Source organism: Agelaius phoeniceus, chromosome 9, assembly GCF_051311805.1.
Source record: "Agelaius phoeniceus isolate bAgePho1 chromosome 9, bAgePho1.hap1, whole genome shotgun sequence".
In the NCBI taxonomy this organism is placed as follows: domain Eukaryota; kingdom Metazoa; phylum Chordata; class Aves; order Passeriformes; family Icteridae; genus Agelaius; species Agelaius phoeniceus.
Genome location: NC_135273.1, coordinates 3,657,153 through 3,670,680, shown reverse-complemented (window position 1 = coordinate 3,670,680; position 13,528 = coordinate 3,657,153). Strand labels below are relative to the sequence as shown.

Genomic DNA, 13,528 nt, shown 5'->3' with positions numbered 1-13,528 from the left:
GGAACCTTATAACTATGTCAAATTGCTGTGGTCCTCTGCTAAAGGAGCTTTATAACATCTTTTAGTGCATATATATGCCCAACAGAAACCTTAAATCCCATTTTGATAAGTCAGAGTACAGATAAGGGCTCTTATAACAGGACAGCTGACCTGTTCTTTTCAGACTGTCGTGCTACATCACCTCCCCATTACAGCAATTAACTTAGTGTAACAACATATAGTACACTCCAATAAAAATGATAAATAAACATACTAATTTGTCATTGGCTTCATGTGACGGAAGCTGTCCTGGCCTCCTAAAACTACATTTTCTGCATTATTTCTCTTGTTTTCAGCTGAATTCTGCTGTGCAGTTATGTGAGTTAGTGTTTGTGAGAGCAGCAGCCTAATTTGTGCTGGCAGAATTTGGCCTGGGTTCTATTTGTGATGGCTGCTTCCCTCTTGTTTGTTTGTTTTTAGCCAACAGTACAGGGAGATGGAGCAGAAACATGGCCAGAGAAGCTGATGGACACTGGAACACCCTGAGCAAGGTGACATTCACTGCTGTAGAGACCATTCCTGAGCAAGGCATCAATAATTGGTATAACCCGTGGTGATACACGAAGTGTTAACAGCTGGGATTGCTTTGTTTATTGCTGGTGTACCTGCAGCCCTGATAAATCTCACCTGTGAAATACTGAAGGGCTCAGTGTGCACTGAGAGGGGATTGATGAGTTGGAGGCTGAGAAAGTGAGCCACAGGAGTGTTTGTTGAGCAGAGCTTGTGTCCTGTGCTCAAGGGATAAGGTGAATCTGGCTCCTTGCTACTCATCCAGACTGTGGCAGCCAGGCACCTGTGTGCCAAAGGGTATTGGCACCCCTGGAGCCAGCAATGTCTCTAAATTCTCCAGGGACTGTTGTTGTTATCTTCAGGTGGGGATATTTCAGCAGTGGATGGCTAAAAAAGCCAAAAGTGGCTCGATGAGATAATTTATCCCTTTAAAACTTTTAAGACACAATGTTTCTCGATGGTTTAACTCGCTCTGGCGTATCTTTGTCGTTGTTTTGAAAAAGTTACATAAACCCCACCCCTCTCTTCCCGGGGTGCGCAGTTCCCTGGCAGATGCTTTGGAGCGGATCAGAAAGCCCATGGGTGAGATCAGAAGGGCCATCGGTGACTTAAAGGCTTCTCCTGGAGCCAGCCCTAGCAGAGCCTCAGTGCCGTGCTGTTATTGTCCTAATCGATTTACACAGCATTGACACGAGGTGAGCTAGCTGCTTTTTATCTTACAAATAGCAGGGAGCTGCTCCCTTACAAGACAGAAGGTGGTTAAACACCCATAAAAGATGCTCAGCCTGTGCTCTGGCATTTGCATTTACGGCCGTGTGCTGATAGTGTGTCCATTAGCATATCCATATGAAAAGCACACAGGAGCTGGAGGTTTACAACATCCTGTTGTTGGGCTGGGGTGGTGCATCTGTTAGCACAGCTTTCCACAGAGCCCTTGAAAAGGGACAGCGGAAATCTGGGGAGCAGGGAGGCTGGGGAGCAGCTGGACGCTCCTGCTAAAATAAAATACCTGGAGAGTCTAACAAGAAGGAGATTGTGAGGAGAACAAATGGAACTGGGACTGTAAAACAATTCAGGGTGTGGGGGTTCAGAGGAGTTGGGAGCTCACAAAGAGCCTTTTGGAAGTCTGTGTGCCATGAGGAGTAGGAAATCTTTGTTGTCACAGCAGAGAATGTGGCTTAGCACGGGCTGTGCAGATGTTCAGAGTTCCCAGGCTTGCTGTGCCTTCGGGACATTTGATAGAAAAGGAGTTGTTCCTCCTGGAAAGAGACCTTCAAATAAAGTATACAGACCCTTGTGTAAATATCTGTTAATTTTTGTACTTGACTCTCTTTGCACTTTCTGCCCAAAGGAACCCGGTGCCCCAGGTGTCACTGCCCTCCTGAAGCTGCAGACACACCAAAAATGGAGCATTCTGTATTGCCATGTGGCTGTTCCCTGGCAGGGCCAGAAGGGGATCCAGGAATTGATGCTCAGCTGCACTCCAGTCTGTAACATTAGCTGTGGTCTCAGTTTTCTGGCAGCAGTGGCTGTTCCTAACCCATACTTGCTGTCCTAATCAGCAGTGTTCATTATTTCTTTATAAAGATTGGTGTCCCTGAAGTTGTGGGTGCTCACCTGCTTTGTGCACAAATTGCATGAGTAAGTGCTTGCATTTTTGGAGTTTACACATCCTTAACCTTCAGGGTCTCAGAAACAGAATTCCTTCTTTACAAACAGGTGCTTTTTGTGTACAAAGTGAGAATTCAACCCTGTCAAAGATAACTTGGTTTTGAGTGAATTTTTAATGGAGTAATTAGCAGCTTCATAGAATCATAGAATAGTTTGGGTTGGAAGCAACCTTAAAGATCATGTGCCCTCCTTTTTGTACAGAATAAAAGCTATTGGGGTATCATTCACTCTGTTGTCCATAAAAACATTTTGCTCAATGCAATTAAATATATCCCAGACCTGTTCATGCTAACTGAATCCCAAAAATCTGATTTTTTTTCTTGGCAGTTCCCAAAGTGGAGATTTACCAGCTACTTAAGGTCTGCCAGAGTTTACTTATTGAACCACTTGCAGTGTGGTTAAAGTCTTTTAGGTGTAATACATTAAGCTGATTTGGTAATCTGCAGCCTTAAATGCATCTTGTTACTGAACTTAATGGACTAGAGAGATTTTTCTTGTGTTCTGCTTTGTGCTTCCTTTCTGCAAGATCCTTTCAGAAGCATGTGTTATTTTTATTAAATACTGAATTCTGGATTTCACTGCTGTGGCATATTGCTGCCTACAAATATATTGTCTTCCCTGCTGTTCAGGGAGGTGGATTATGATTTATGGTGTTGGATAATTTGTGCAGTAATTCTGGTATCCAGCTGCATTCAATGGCCTTTATAGAGAATTCAGGAAAAGATGGACTTAGTGTTTGTTTCAGTGTTAAAACTTCCAGGATTTCCAGTTAAAACTTCCAGGATTTCTTTCCACCTTTGAAAAATTCTAAATTATCAAAACACCTAAATTAAGGCATTGATGGGTATTTAAATTTTGCTTTGAGCTAGTGATTTTTTTTTCAGTTTTTACTGTCAAACACTACCTCAGAGTGGTGTTTCCAGAGTTTTTTCTCTTATAACTGTACCCTTCCTTTTGTCACCCTTGCCCACCCTTAAGTAACACTGGCCTCTTCTTGTGGCTCCTTCATGTGTGCCTATTAATCTGCTTTTATTCATGTGCAAAGCTAATGCCCTCCTATTTTTTTTAATCCCTTTTGCAATCCCTCCTTTGGATTGCCTCCAAATGATCCCCTTCTATATTTAGAGAGAGGTGAGCCATCTGGGGCTGCAGAGGAAATTGTGCTGGGGAGATGGGAGATGGCAGATGTAGGGATGAGTCTCAGGAATGCAGGGGGGACTGGGGCCAAAAAGTGCCACGTGTAAGGATTTGTCAGGGCTACGTGGAGCAGAAAGTTGGATCCCCAGAGAACCAGGGCTTTAATGAGCCTGGCTGTACTCAGGACCCATGACAGGACATCAGTGAAAGGGAAACAAGAGGTCAGGGGGCAAAAGTGGCATCAGAGAAGATGTGACAGCAAGATTGAAGCAGTTTGGATGTGCTGTGATGGCAGAAATCAGAGAAATGGAAAGTTTTGGCCACTGGGAGAGAGAAGGGAAACTCTGGAGTTTAATCCACAGTCCTCTGATTCCATTGCACCCACCAGGTTAAAAAATACCAAGGAATTCAGTGTTTCCATGGAATTAGGAGAGGCTTGAACCATGTAAGGATGGGCAAAGGCACTTAATGGCCTCCTTCAGGCTTCTGAAATGATGACTTTGCTGGAATGGCAGGAATACAGATTTGCAGAGAAAATACAGCACATTTTTGCCAAAAAGACACCTTTTAAGCAGAGCAAATGCGCTCTGCTCCCACCAGGCATTTCCACAGCTGGACCCCACAAGGGGTTATTGCTATGAGCCAGTGCTGAGCCACAAAACCCTTTTGGATCCTCAGGTGTGTGTGTGGTGCTCCCAGGGAGGTTCTCCTGGGAAAAACCTGCAAGATCAGGAGAGGTTTTAGCTGGAGCCTCCAGCACCCTTGCAGAGGGCACTGACATTACCCCTGCCCAGGTGGGAGGATGGTGTTGCTGCACAAGTCCTGCTTTTCCTTTGTGGTTTGGCTGCAGGTGCTGTTGATTCCCTGTGTTTCAGACAAGGTATCAGAGTGCTGGGAGGTTTACACTGAAGCACTCTCACATTTGTCCACTGGTGCAAAAGAGTCAAATAGCAAAAGTGCTCAGCATGCTTTCTTTTAAATTAAAAAAAAAAACAAAACGAACCCAAAGCACTCTGAAAAACCAAAAGCAGGATAAAAAGCCAATTCTGGAAATCTCTTGTAGCACATTTCCAAACCCCTTTGAAGTTGTTGTTGGACAGTCTCCAAGCTCAGGTTTGTTGCCTGTTCCAGGGTTTTACTTTCTGCCCCAGTGCCTGCCCATCTGCACAGGGCCTCTGGCTGTGGGCTGCACTTTCCTATTCCCATCTTAGAAAAAATCTTCACTGCAAAAGACAGTGGGAAAAGATGGGAAATCTGAAGTTTACCCTTATACCTTTTTTTTTAGATGCTCCAGCCATGTGCAGGATAATGTGAATTTAAGTTTGATGACTCCCAGTCTGAATTCCAGGACCATTGCTTTTCCTACTGGTGTCACAACCTTTACATCACCTGAAAGAACAGATTTTGTGTTTTATGTGCCCAAAGGCTGCCCATAAAGGTTGGCAAGGGCGGCTGGCTAAGTCTGCACAAGGTCAGCGAGGATGTCCAATAATTGTCCTAACACTTTACCTGTTATGGAGCAATAATGAGAGTTTTTTTTCATTATTTTCGGGTGAGTGAGCCTGGCAGATGCTGACAGCCAGCAGATGTGTAAAGTTCGAGGTGATTTGTAAGGGACCGGCTCATCTGACGCATGGTAATTGCACTGGGGGACATTGTCACTCAGCCCCGTGTCCTGCTCCAGCACAATGAGGTAAAGGTCAGTTCACAGAGCTGCTCAGGGCTGCAGTTAAACCCCTCACATCCACTTCTCCCCTGGGCAGGTGCTCAGGGCGGGGTGGGTGCCCCAGGTGTACATTTGGGGATCATTTGGGTGGCCAAGTGGTTATTTGGATCTGGAGCGGGCTTAAATCCCTCCTCTGGTAAGGCTGGTGTGGGAGCTCAGTGCTCACTTTTAATTTGGGGCTTGGAAGGGTTTGTGTGGTAGCTCAGTGCTCACCTCTCCACTTTTAATTTGGGGCTTGGAAGTTGTTTTTTTTTTTTTTGTGACTTTTTCCTTCAGTGCCTGCGTGCTGTGGCAGCTCCCTGGCAGAGCAGGCACTGGCAGCAGTGACACACAGCTGGAGGGGACAGTGGCCTCTCCATCTGCTCCCTGCTGCCACCTCTGTTCTGCCATCCCCTCCAAGAAGGGCTCTGACAATTCTTTTGCCACTTTAGCTGAGTTTGGCCTTTGTCACAGCCTGGAGGGTCAGGAGCTGCTCTGCCTCGCTCAGGTGAAGCTCCCCTGCTCCTGCTCTTGGGCATTAGGAGTGGTGTGAGCAGTGATGATGGAAATTGGTGGATTTGGTGGAAAAAGTGGATTTGTCTGATGCTGAGCCTGCTGCTGGCCCCAAACAGTGAGGGAGAGGCAGCCTGGGGATGCCCACAGGTACCTGGGCCATGCAATGCCCTAATCAGCATTGATTTTCCTGCTGTTTGAGTGGGATCTTTATCACAGCCATGAGGTGTGGAAGTCAGCTGAAGGCCTGATTGACTGGGTTTCCTGGGTGTGCCTGTGCTTCTGTAATGGACCTGCTGATAAATCTGTAATACTCTGAGATCTAGATAAAATGTGTGTCGTGTATTTCATCTCCTGCTGCCTCATTCTTCTGCTCTTGCAGGTACCTAATCCCTTGCTCTTTATCTCCTAAGACATCACATTACAAATCTTGTTCTTTATTCTTCTCCTGACATCCCCACACTTGCCAGCAGTGGGAATTGCAGTGCCTTGCTTTGCTGGGAGTGTGAGCAGTGGGTCGGTTCAGAGGCTGGAGGTTTCCCTGGAAGCTTTGCAGCCCTGTAGGCTCACTGAGCACAGCATCACACCTGCGAGACACAGACCGAGCCACTTCTTTTAGTCTCTCCACATTCAAAACCTGTCAGGCTAGGGAAACTGAATGAGAGTGTTGCTGTGAACATGATCTGAGGCAGGTTTTCCCCCATGCAGAGCTGTTGGTAAAAGCTCTCCCTAATTATTGAAGCTGTGAGTTAACAGTTGTTTGCTGGCCTGCAGGCTCTGCTCACCATCCCTGTGCTGAACATCCAGGGGTGGATCATCCCAGTGTGTGTGATACTGAATGTGCAGGTGAGTGTGACTGCTCTGTGCAGGATTTGGCAGAGTTTACAGGGCTCTTTTCATGCTAATTGGGAAGAAAAAGGTGACTTTTCATTGGAAAGATACTTTTGTAGAAATAAGTCTTCTCTAGAGTTTTGTGGATTTTTGTTTCATTTAGTGTTCCAGGATATTTTTAAAAGTCCTTTTCATGTGTCACCAGAGGACTCCTGTTTTTTTGCCCAGCTTGGCCTAACTCTTTGTAGACCTGATGCTGAGCATTTCCTGAGCTCATTTGTTGGGGTGGTAATTGCTGGTGGCCCTGAAGGCATGAAGCAGTCTGGGATGTGCCCAGACTCCTCCTGCTCTGCTCAGTCCTTTCAGAAGTCTCACTCTGGTTTCCATCCAAAATGCTGAGAAAAAAAGTGAAGTTTGTAATACAGGAAAGCTGAATCTGTGCTTTCACTGAGCTGACCTGTGAGGGTGCTGGTTTGTCTGTGCAGCTCTGTGGCTGGTGTTGTCCCTGGACTCATTACACTGACCTTTAGGAAGAGAAAAAGCAGATTCTAATTCAAAAGGAGTTTGCTTCCAGTCAGTTGTGAATCATGGATTTTTTTTTTCCCTAAGAGGGTGCATTTAGAATAATTTTTTTCACCCATAGCACACTCTATTAAAGTTTGTTGTGTATCCAAATTACACTGCTTTGCTTTGTAACTCCAGCTGAAACCGTGTCTCAAATAACAGATGTGGAATATTGTCATCCCACTGTCACACCAATTGTTCATTGTTCTGAGAAGGTCACATCATAATTCATTAACAATAATTATTCCCTGGGTACCACCTGCACTTCTTCACTCAGTTGCTTCATTAACTTGAGAGTGAATCTCACATTCAGTGCTCCAATCAATGAAGATATATTTATAATGTACAAGTGGATGCTATTAGTTACAATATATTAACTGCCTAATTTAAAAGAGAAAAGCTAGCTTTATGAAGGGCAATTAACCACTAAGTGTAATTGATAATTCACATATCTATGATTAGGAAAGACAAATAATAAGAAAGAAATGAATCACCAGCATTATTAAAGAAGACACTGGTGTGTAGTTTTGATGAGCAGAAGGGGCTCTCTGGGTCAGGACCAAATTTCCAAGAATCCTTTGATGGAAAGTTCATCATCAGATCTGTTGTCTGGAGGTGGCTTTGGTGTTTGCACCAACCAATTGAGATCATCTTCCCTGCAAAATGGACCCAGCATGTTTTGTTGTCTTGAGAATCAGTGCAAGGACTTCCTTAATAGAAAAGTCTTTTTTTTTGTTTTATTACAAAAAAAAGTCATAATATTTTATAAGAATTTATAAGCCTGGTTCCAGACTTACCTAAGTATTGAATCTGTATGTGCTTAGGTCCTCAAAGATGATTTTGCACAAATTCACATGAAAACTGACAAAGTAGGCATTTTCATGTATTAGAGGAGCTGAGTGAAAGTCCCTTAGGCAAATGTTTATTTTTTATTAATTGTGGTACATTTTCAGTGCTTCTGATTTCCTGTGGCCACTTTGAAGTACGTTGGCTCTCCAAACAGCTGGCAGCTCCTCCTTGGGGAAGAGGCTTTTTGGGGACATGCACAGCAGGTCCCCAGCTTGGGACACAAAGCTGCTCAGAGGCAGAGAGCTTGCAGGGGATTCACAGAATCACAGAATGGTTTGGGCTGGAAGGGACCTTAAAGACCCCATTCCACCCCCTGCCATGGCAGGGACTCCTTCCACTGTCCCAGGCTGCTCCAAGCCCTGCCCAGCCTGGCCTTGGATGCTGCAGGAATGGGGCAGCAACACAACTTCTGCAGAGTGCCAGTCTACAGGAGCCATGTCCTTGGCTCTGGACACTTGTGGCTGTGTTTTCTCCCCCTGAGAAGCCAATTACCTGTAAACATTTATTAATGAATCAGTTAAAGTGACAGATTTTTTGGGATTATCCACCAAGTAACAGCACAGGTGTTTTATGAGAGATTTAATGAAAAATGTGGCTGGATCCACCCCAGTGTTGATAAAACATCACTGAGCTAACTGGCAGCTGCAGTGCTCAGAGTCAGGAATTTGGGTGCATCTGGTCACAGCAGAGGATCCTGCTCCTGGTTTGGAATATCATCTTCATCTTCTTAGCAGAATTCACAGAATGAGCAGGTTGGAAGAGACCTTCAAGATCATCAAGTCCAACCCATCCCAAACACCTCAACTCAACCCTGGTACCCACTGCCACATCCAGGCTTTGTTAAACACATCCAGGGATGATATCCTTCTCCTGGGAGTAGAAATTGTGGGGTGTGGAGGTTCAGGGACACCACACCATAACCAATATGATCCAGTGAAGCCAAATTTATTATCCTTAAAAAAACTATATTTATGATAAGTCTCTACTAAAAAAAAAAAAGTCTCTACGCGTCTCTAGCTAATACATGATTGGTTAATCCTAGCTGTTTATGTGTCTAAATTAGAATGCTGATTGGATCACCTAATTTTTCACATGTCTTGCTGTGGCTGTCTGGCCCACCCATGACTCACTTTTTTCTTACTTTCCCAAGCTCACTGACAAACTTGCTGAGTCCTGATGACTCTTCTTGTATCTCTTTCAAGGATATACCAACCCTATTTCGGAATATGTCCATTATTCATTGTTTGTGAACGTGTCCACTGTCCATTATTACAAGCAGGCTGGATTGTGCCTCAGCTGAATATGGCCATTGTCTTGCAAAAACTCCTCAATCTGCAATAAACTCTCAACAAGAAATCATCTCTCTGTGGCTCTGGGCAACCAGGAAAGCCAAAAAGTTCCTAAACACATCCAGGGATGGGGACTCCACCACCTCCCTGGGCAGCCATTCCAGAACTTTATCCCCCTTTCTGTGAAAAACTTTTCCCTAATATCCAACCTGTATTTCCCTTGAGCCTGACTCTTGTCTCATTTCCTTCACCTGCTTACCCCCTCTGCTGCCTTCCCTCCCTCCACAGGATCAAAGCCTCAGGGCTGAAGCTGCAGCTGTGCACCAACGAAACCCAGGCGACGCGGCAGAGTTTTGTGAGGAAGCTGCGGGCCCTGGGCTTCGACATCTCGGTGGCCCAGGTGACAGCGCCGGCGCCGGCCGCCTGCCACCTCCTGAGGGAGCGCGGCCTGAGGCCACACCTGCTGGTGCACCACGGTGGGACACCCTGGGGACACCCTGGGGACACACGGAGGGAGGGAGGGGAGCGCTCTGTTGTCCTCTTTGTTTTGGGATGCATGAGTAGGTGTCTGAAGAGTTGGTTCAGACCGAGATTTATTTATTTTTTCGTGCGTTGTCGTGAGCGAAGGGAAGCACGAATCTGGGGGTTTGTTGCTTGTCACAGACATATTTTATGAAAAATGCTCTTGCCAGGATATTTTCTCCTGAGAAGCTTCAGCTTCTCCATGTTTTGCTGCTTTGGAACGTGATTTGGAGAATTGTTTACCCAACATGTGAAACTGTTTATTACTTGATGACCAATGACAGCCACCTGTGTCAAGGCTGTGAGCAGTCACAAGATTCCATTCCATTCTTTTCCTTTGCTGGCCTTCTGATGTCTCCTTTCTCTTTTCTTTTAGTATAGTCTTAATATATCATTTTATTTTAATATAATATAACGCAACACCATGCAACATAACCATAACATAACCATAACATAACCATAACATAACCATAACATAACCATAACATAACCACATAAAACATAATATAATATATATCATAAAATAATAAATCAGCCTTCTGAAACATGGAGTCAAGGTTCTGATCTCTTCCCTCGTCCTGGGACCCCTGCAAACACCACCACAGTTGCTTCCATGGGATCTGAAATCGATGAGGTGTTGGAACCCTGGGTGCTGAGAATTTCAGGCTTTCTGTGCTGGCAGGCACTGACCCTCAAGAGAAGACTGCATTTGACCTGAGGCTGTGGAGAAGGCTTCCAAAATGGAATGATAAAACTGGGGTTGTGTTGTGGTGTCACTCACTCGGGGACACCAATTGTTGGTGGTCACCAATTGGGGTTTTATTAATTGTTGTGGTGGGTCCCAGGATGAGGTGAGAGATGAGGATTGACTCCAAGTTCTCAGAAGGCTGATTTATATTTTATGATATGATATTATATTAAAAACTAAAACTATACTAAAGAACGAGAAAGGAGACATCAGAAAGCTAAACAAGAATGATAATAAAAAACCCATGACATCAGTCCGACACAGCTGGCTGTGATTGGCCATTAATTAAAAACAACTCACATGCTGGGTAAACAATTCTCCAAATCACATTCCAGAGGAGCAAAACATGGAGAAGCTGAAGCTTCCCAGCTTCCCAGGTGAAGAAATCCTGGCAAAGGGATTTTTCATAAAATATGACAGTGGCAGGATTGTGGGTGTGGAGTTTGAATAGAAGTGTGTAATATCACATGGTGGGAAACTTGGAGTTTAAGGCTTTAGAATATAGTAACATGTCTAAAGCAAGATGGAGGTTTTAGGGTAGAGGCTGCTCCTTCTTCACCTTCTTCTCCACGGGTTTGGGTGGTTTTGTGTAATTGGATAAAAAAGTCTGCATTGCGGGTATGGGTAATTAGTTATAAGGTTAAAAGTAAAAATAATTTAGGTGTCATTTCTTAATGAGACAGTTTATCCTTAAGAGGCCTTAGAGAGAGATACAGCTCCAGTTTTAGTTTGTTGGAGTGAAGTGCTGTAGAACTCAGGGTTTGTGAGACTGTAACATAGATAAGAACTAATAAACATCTGAGTGCCAACAAGAAATACTGTCCCATGCATTTAATCCTGGCCTTAGCAGAAAAAAGAAGCAAAGAATCCACAGTGAGGAATTTGTGATTTTTTTCATTTTTTTGTTTTTTCCTCCTTCTGTAGATCTTGTCCCTGAATTTGCTGAGATTGATAAGACAAACCCAAACTGTGTGGTTCTTGGAGATGCAGCAGAAAACTTCACCTACGCAAACCTGAACGAGGCTTTCCGACTTCTGATTGGGATGGAGAAGCCTGTTTTGCTCTCCCTTGGAAAAGGGTGAGTTAAGCTCTGGTTTTTTCATCAAGTCTCTGCATTTTTTAATAATATCTTTAATGGAGGCCAGAAATCGGTGTGGGCACTCCCAGTACCAACTTTTCAGTTTTTAGTCTGTGTGTCTGGGCTGAGAGCCTGATCTGATCAGGTGCCTGTCAATGAAGAGGACTTGTGGTACTTCAAGAGAGCCTCAAAGCCTCATAGGAATCATGGAGAGTTTGGATTTTGATGTGTGTGACCCCCAAGTGAGTGAGAATTTAGTATCTCAGAGGTGAGAACTGTTGGTTTAACTGCTGCCTGTAGCCATGTGTTCCTCTCTGAACTGAATATAAATGATTTTTCACAGTGAAGGAAACCCAAACTTTCCACAGGCCATGCTTGGATAAAGAGCTGTTGGTGTAGGTTTGTGATGCAGTTTGGTGCTTTTGAAGTGGCAGATCAATTTTTTTTGTAGTTTTAATGTCAGAGACAGCATTTTTAACTATTCTCTGTCCATTAACAGTAAATTTTGACCTCCTGTTTTCACACACAGGAAAAAATTCAGTCAGGGAGTTGGAATGTTTTCCTGAAAATAATTAATTCTGAGATTTTTAAACACGACGTTATTAATTCCTGCGCTGAATAATGACAAATCCCAACAGGAGCAACAGGAGTTATTCTTATCTGTTGTGTGATGCATGGGTTTAAAAGAGACTGTGCATGTTTATCTTGTGGAAAGTGCAGTGACAACTTTGCTCAGTGGTTCAATAGACTGTAATGGGCATGAAAACCCTTCTTAGTTTGTGGGTTATTGATCCAGCTGGGCAGAACTTATCAGTGGGAAGGAGCAGTTAAATTCATTGTGCTGCCCTACCTGACACTCTAATCCTCCAACAGGGCTGAAAAATCCTTACTGTTTCTCAGAAGGATAAGGAGAAAATGTTGAGCCAACAGGAGACTGGCTAATGTACATGAAATAATCAAATTTGGTGTTATGTAATACCATATTTCAAATTAAATGTAGAATCAACCTTTTCTTAGGAACTGTATTGTCATCAATGGAAAAAATCTTTGTACCTTGTGCATGTAAAAGTACTTATTTGGTCATTCATTGACAGAAACAGCTCTTTTTATTACTTCTTTGAAATATTACTTTTTATTAAAAAATAAAGACTTTGGGATATTCAGAGCTCAGTTTTCACCAAGAGCATATTGTATTTTAATGGCTGATTGTTGAGCTAATGTGAATACAAGTTCTCTGGTGAGTTCTCTGACTCAAAGGAGGGAGATTCTGAATTATGAGAATTGTTCTCCTGACTGGAGAAGCCTCATGGATGCCAAGGGCCATCTACAAAACCCAGCTTCATTTTCAGCCTGCAGAACCAGCACAGCTGGGTGGGCCTTAGCAAGGTGCCTGCCCTGGGCCAGTAAGGCTGGTTTTGGTAGAAGTTTTAGTGCATTCCATAGAAAACAAAAGTGTCAGAGTCACTGAAGCAGAATGCCCTGCTCCTGGAAATGGAGTGATTTACATTTAGCATCTGTTTTGGGCTGAGAGTGGGAATTGGCTTTGTAATTTCTTCTGTCATGGCACTGTCAGAAAATTAAGCTGTTTACGCCAGACTATGGAAGGTTAATGGCTGTTCCAGCAAAGGTCAAGTGGTCATTTTAAAGGAAGGCTATGCTGAATAATCGAAAATGGCAGAAGGATAAGGCATAAAATCTCAGCTGACTGCTCATCCTAGCTTTTTTCCTGTCATACAGAAACCTGTCTTTGCTCTGCCCAGAGCTTGGAAGACCTGCATGAATGTGAACTGCTGTTCCAGAAAAACTCTCTTGTGGTGGTGTTCACAGGGGTCTCAGGATGAGGGAAGAGACGAGGATCTGACTCCATGTTTCAGAAGGCTGATTTATTATTTTATGATATATATTATATTAAAACTATACTAAAAGAGTAGAAGAAATTATTTCATCAGAAGGCTGGCTAAGAATAGAAAAAGAAAGAATGATAACAAAGGCTTGTGACTGATGGAGACAGTCCAGACAGCTGGACTGTGATTGGCCATTAATTAAAAACAACCACATGAGACCAATCCCAG

At 43.9% G+C, this 13,528-nt stretch overlaps 1 protein-coding gene across 4 annotated transcripts in view; it reads left to right on the top strand.

The window, feature by feature from the left end:
• LHPP (phospholysine phosphohistidine inorganic pyrophosphate phosphatase) overlaps window positions 1–13,528 on the top strand; it is a 76,634-nt gene that overhangs the window by 2,857 nt on the left and 60,249 nt on the right. For all 4 annotated transcript variants that reach the window (XM_077182793.1, XM_077182791.1, XM_077182792.1 and 1 more), the window contains exons 2-3: window positions 9,397–9,584; window positions 11,303–11,456. In XM_077182793.1, coding sequence (XP_077038908.1) covers window positions 9,397–9,584; window positions 11,303–11,456 — 342 coding nt within the window. The remainder of the gene's footprint in view (window positions 1–9,396; window positions 9,585–11,302; window positions 11,457–13,528) is intronic.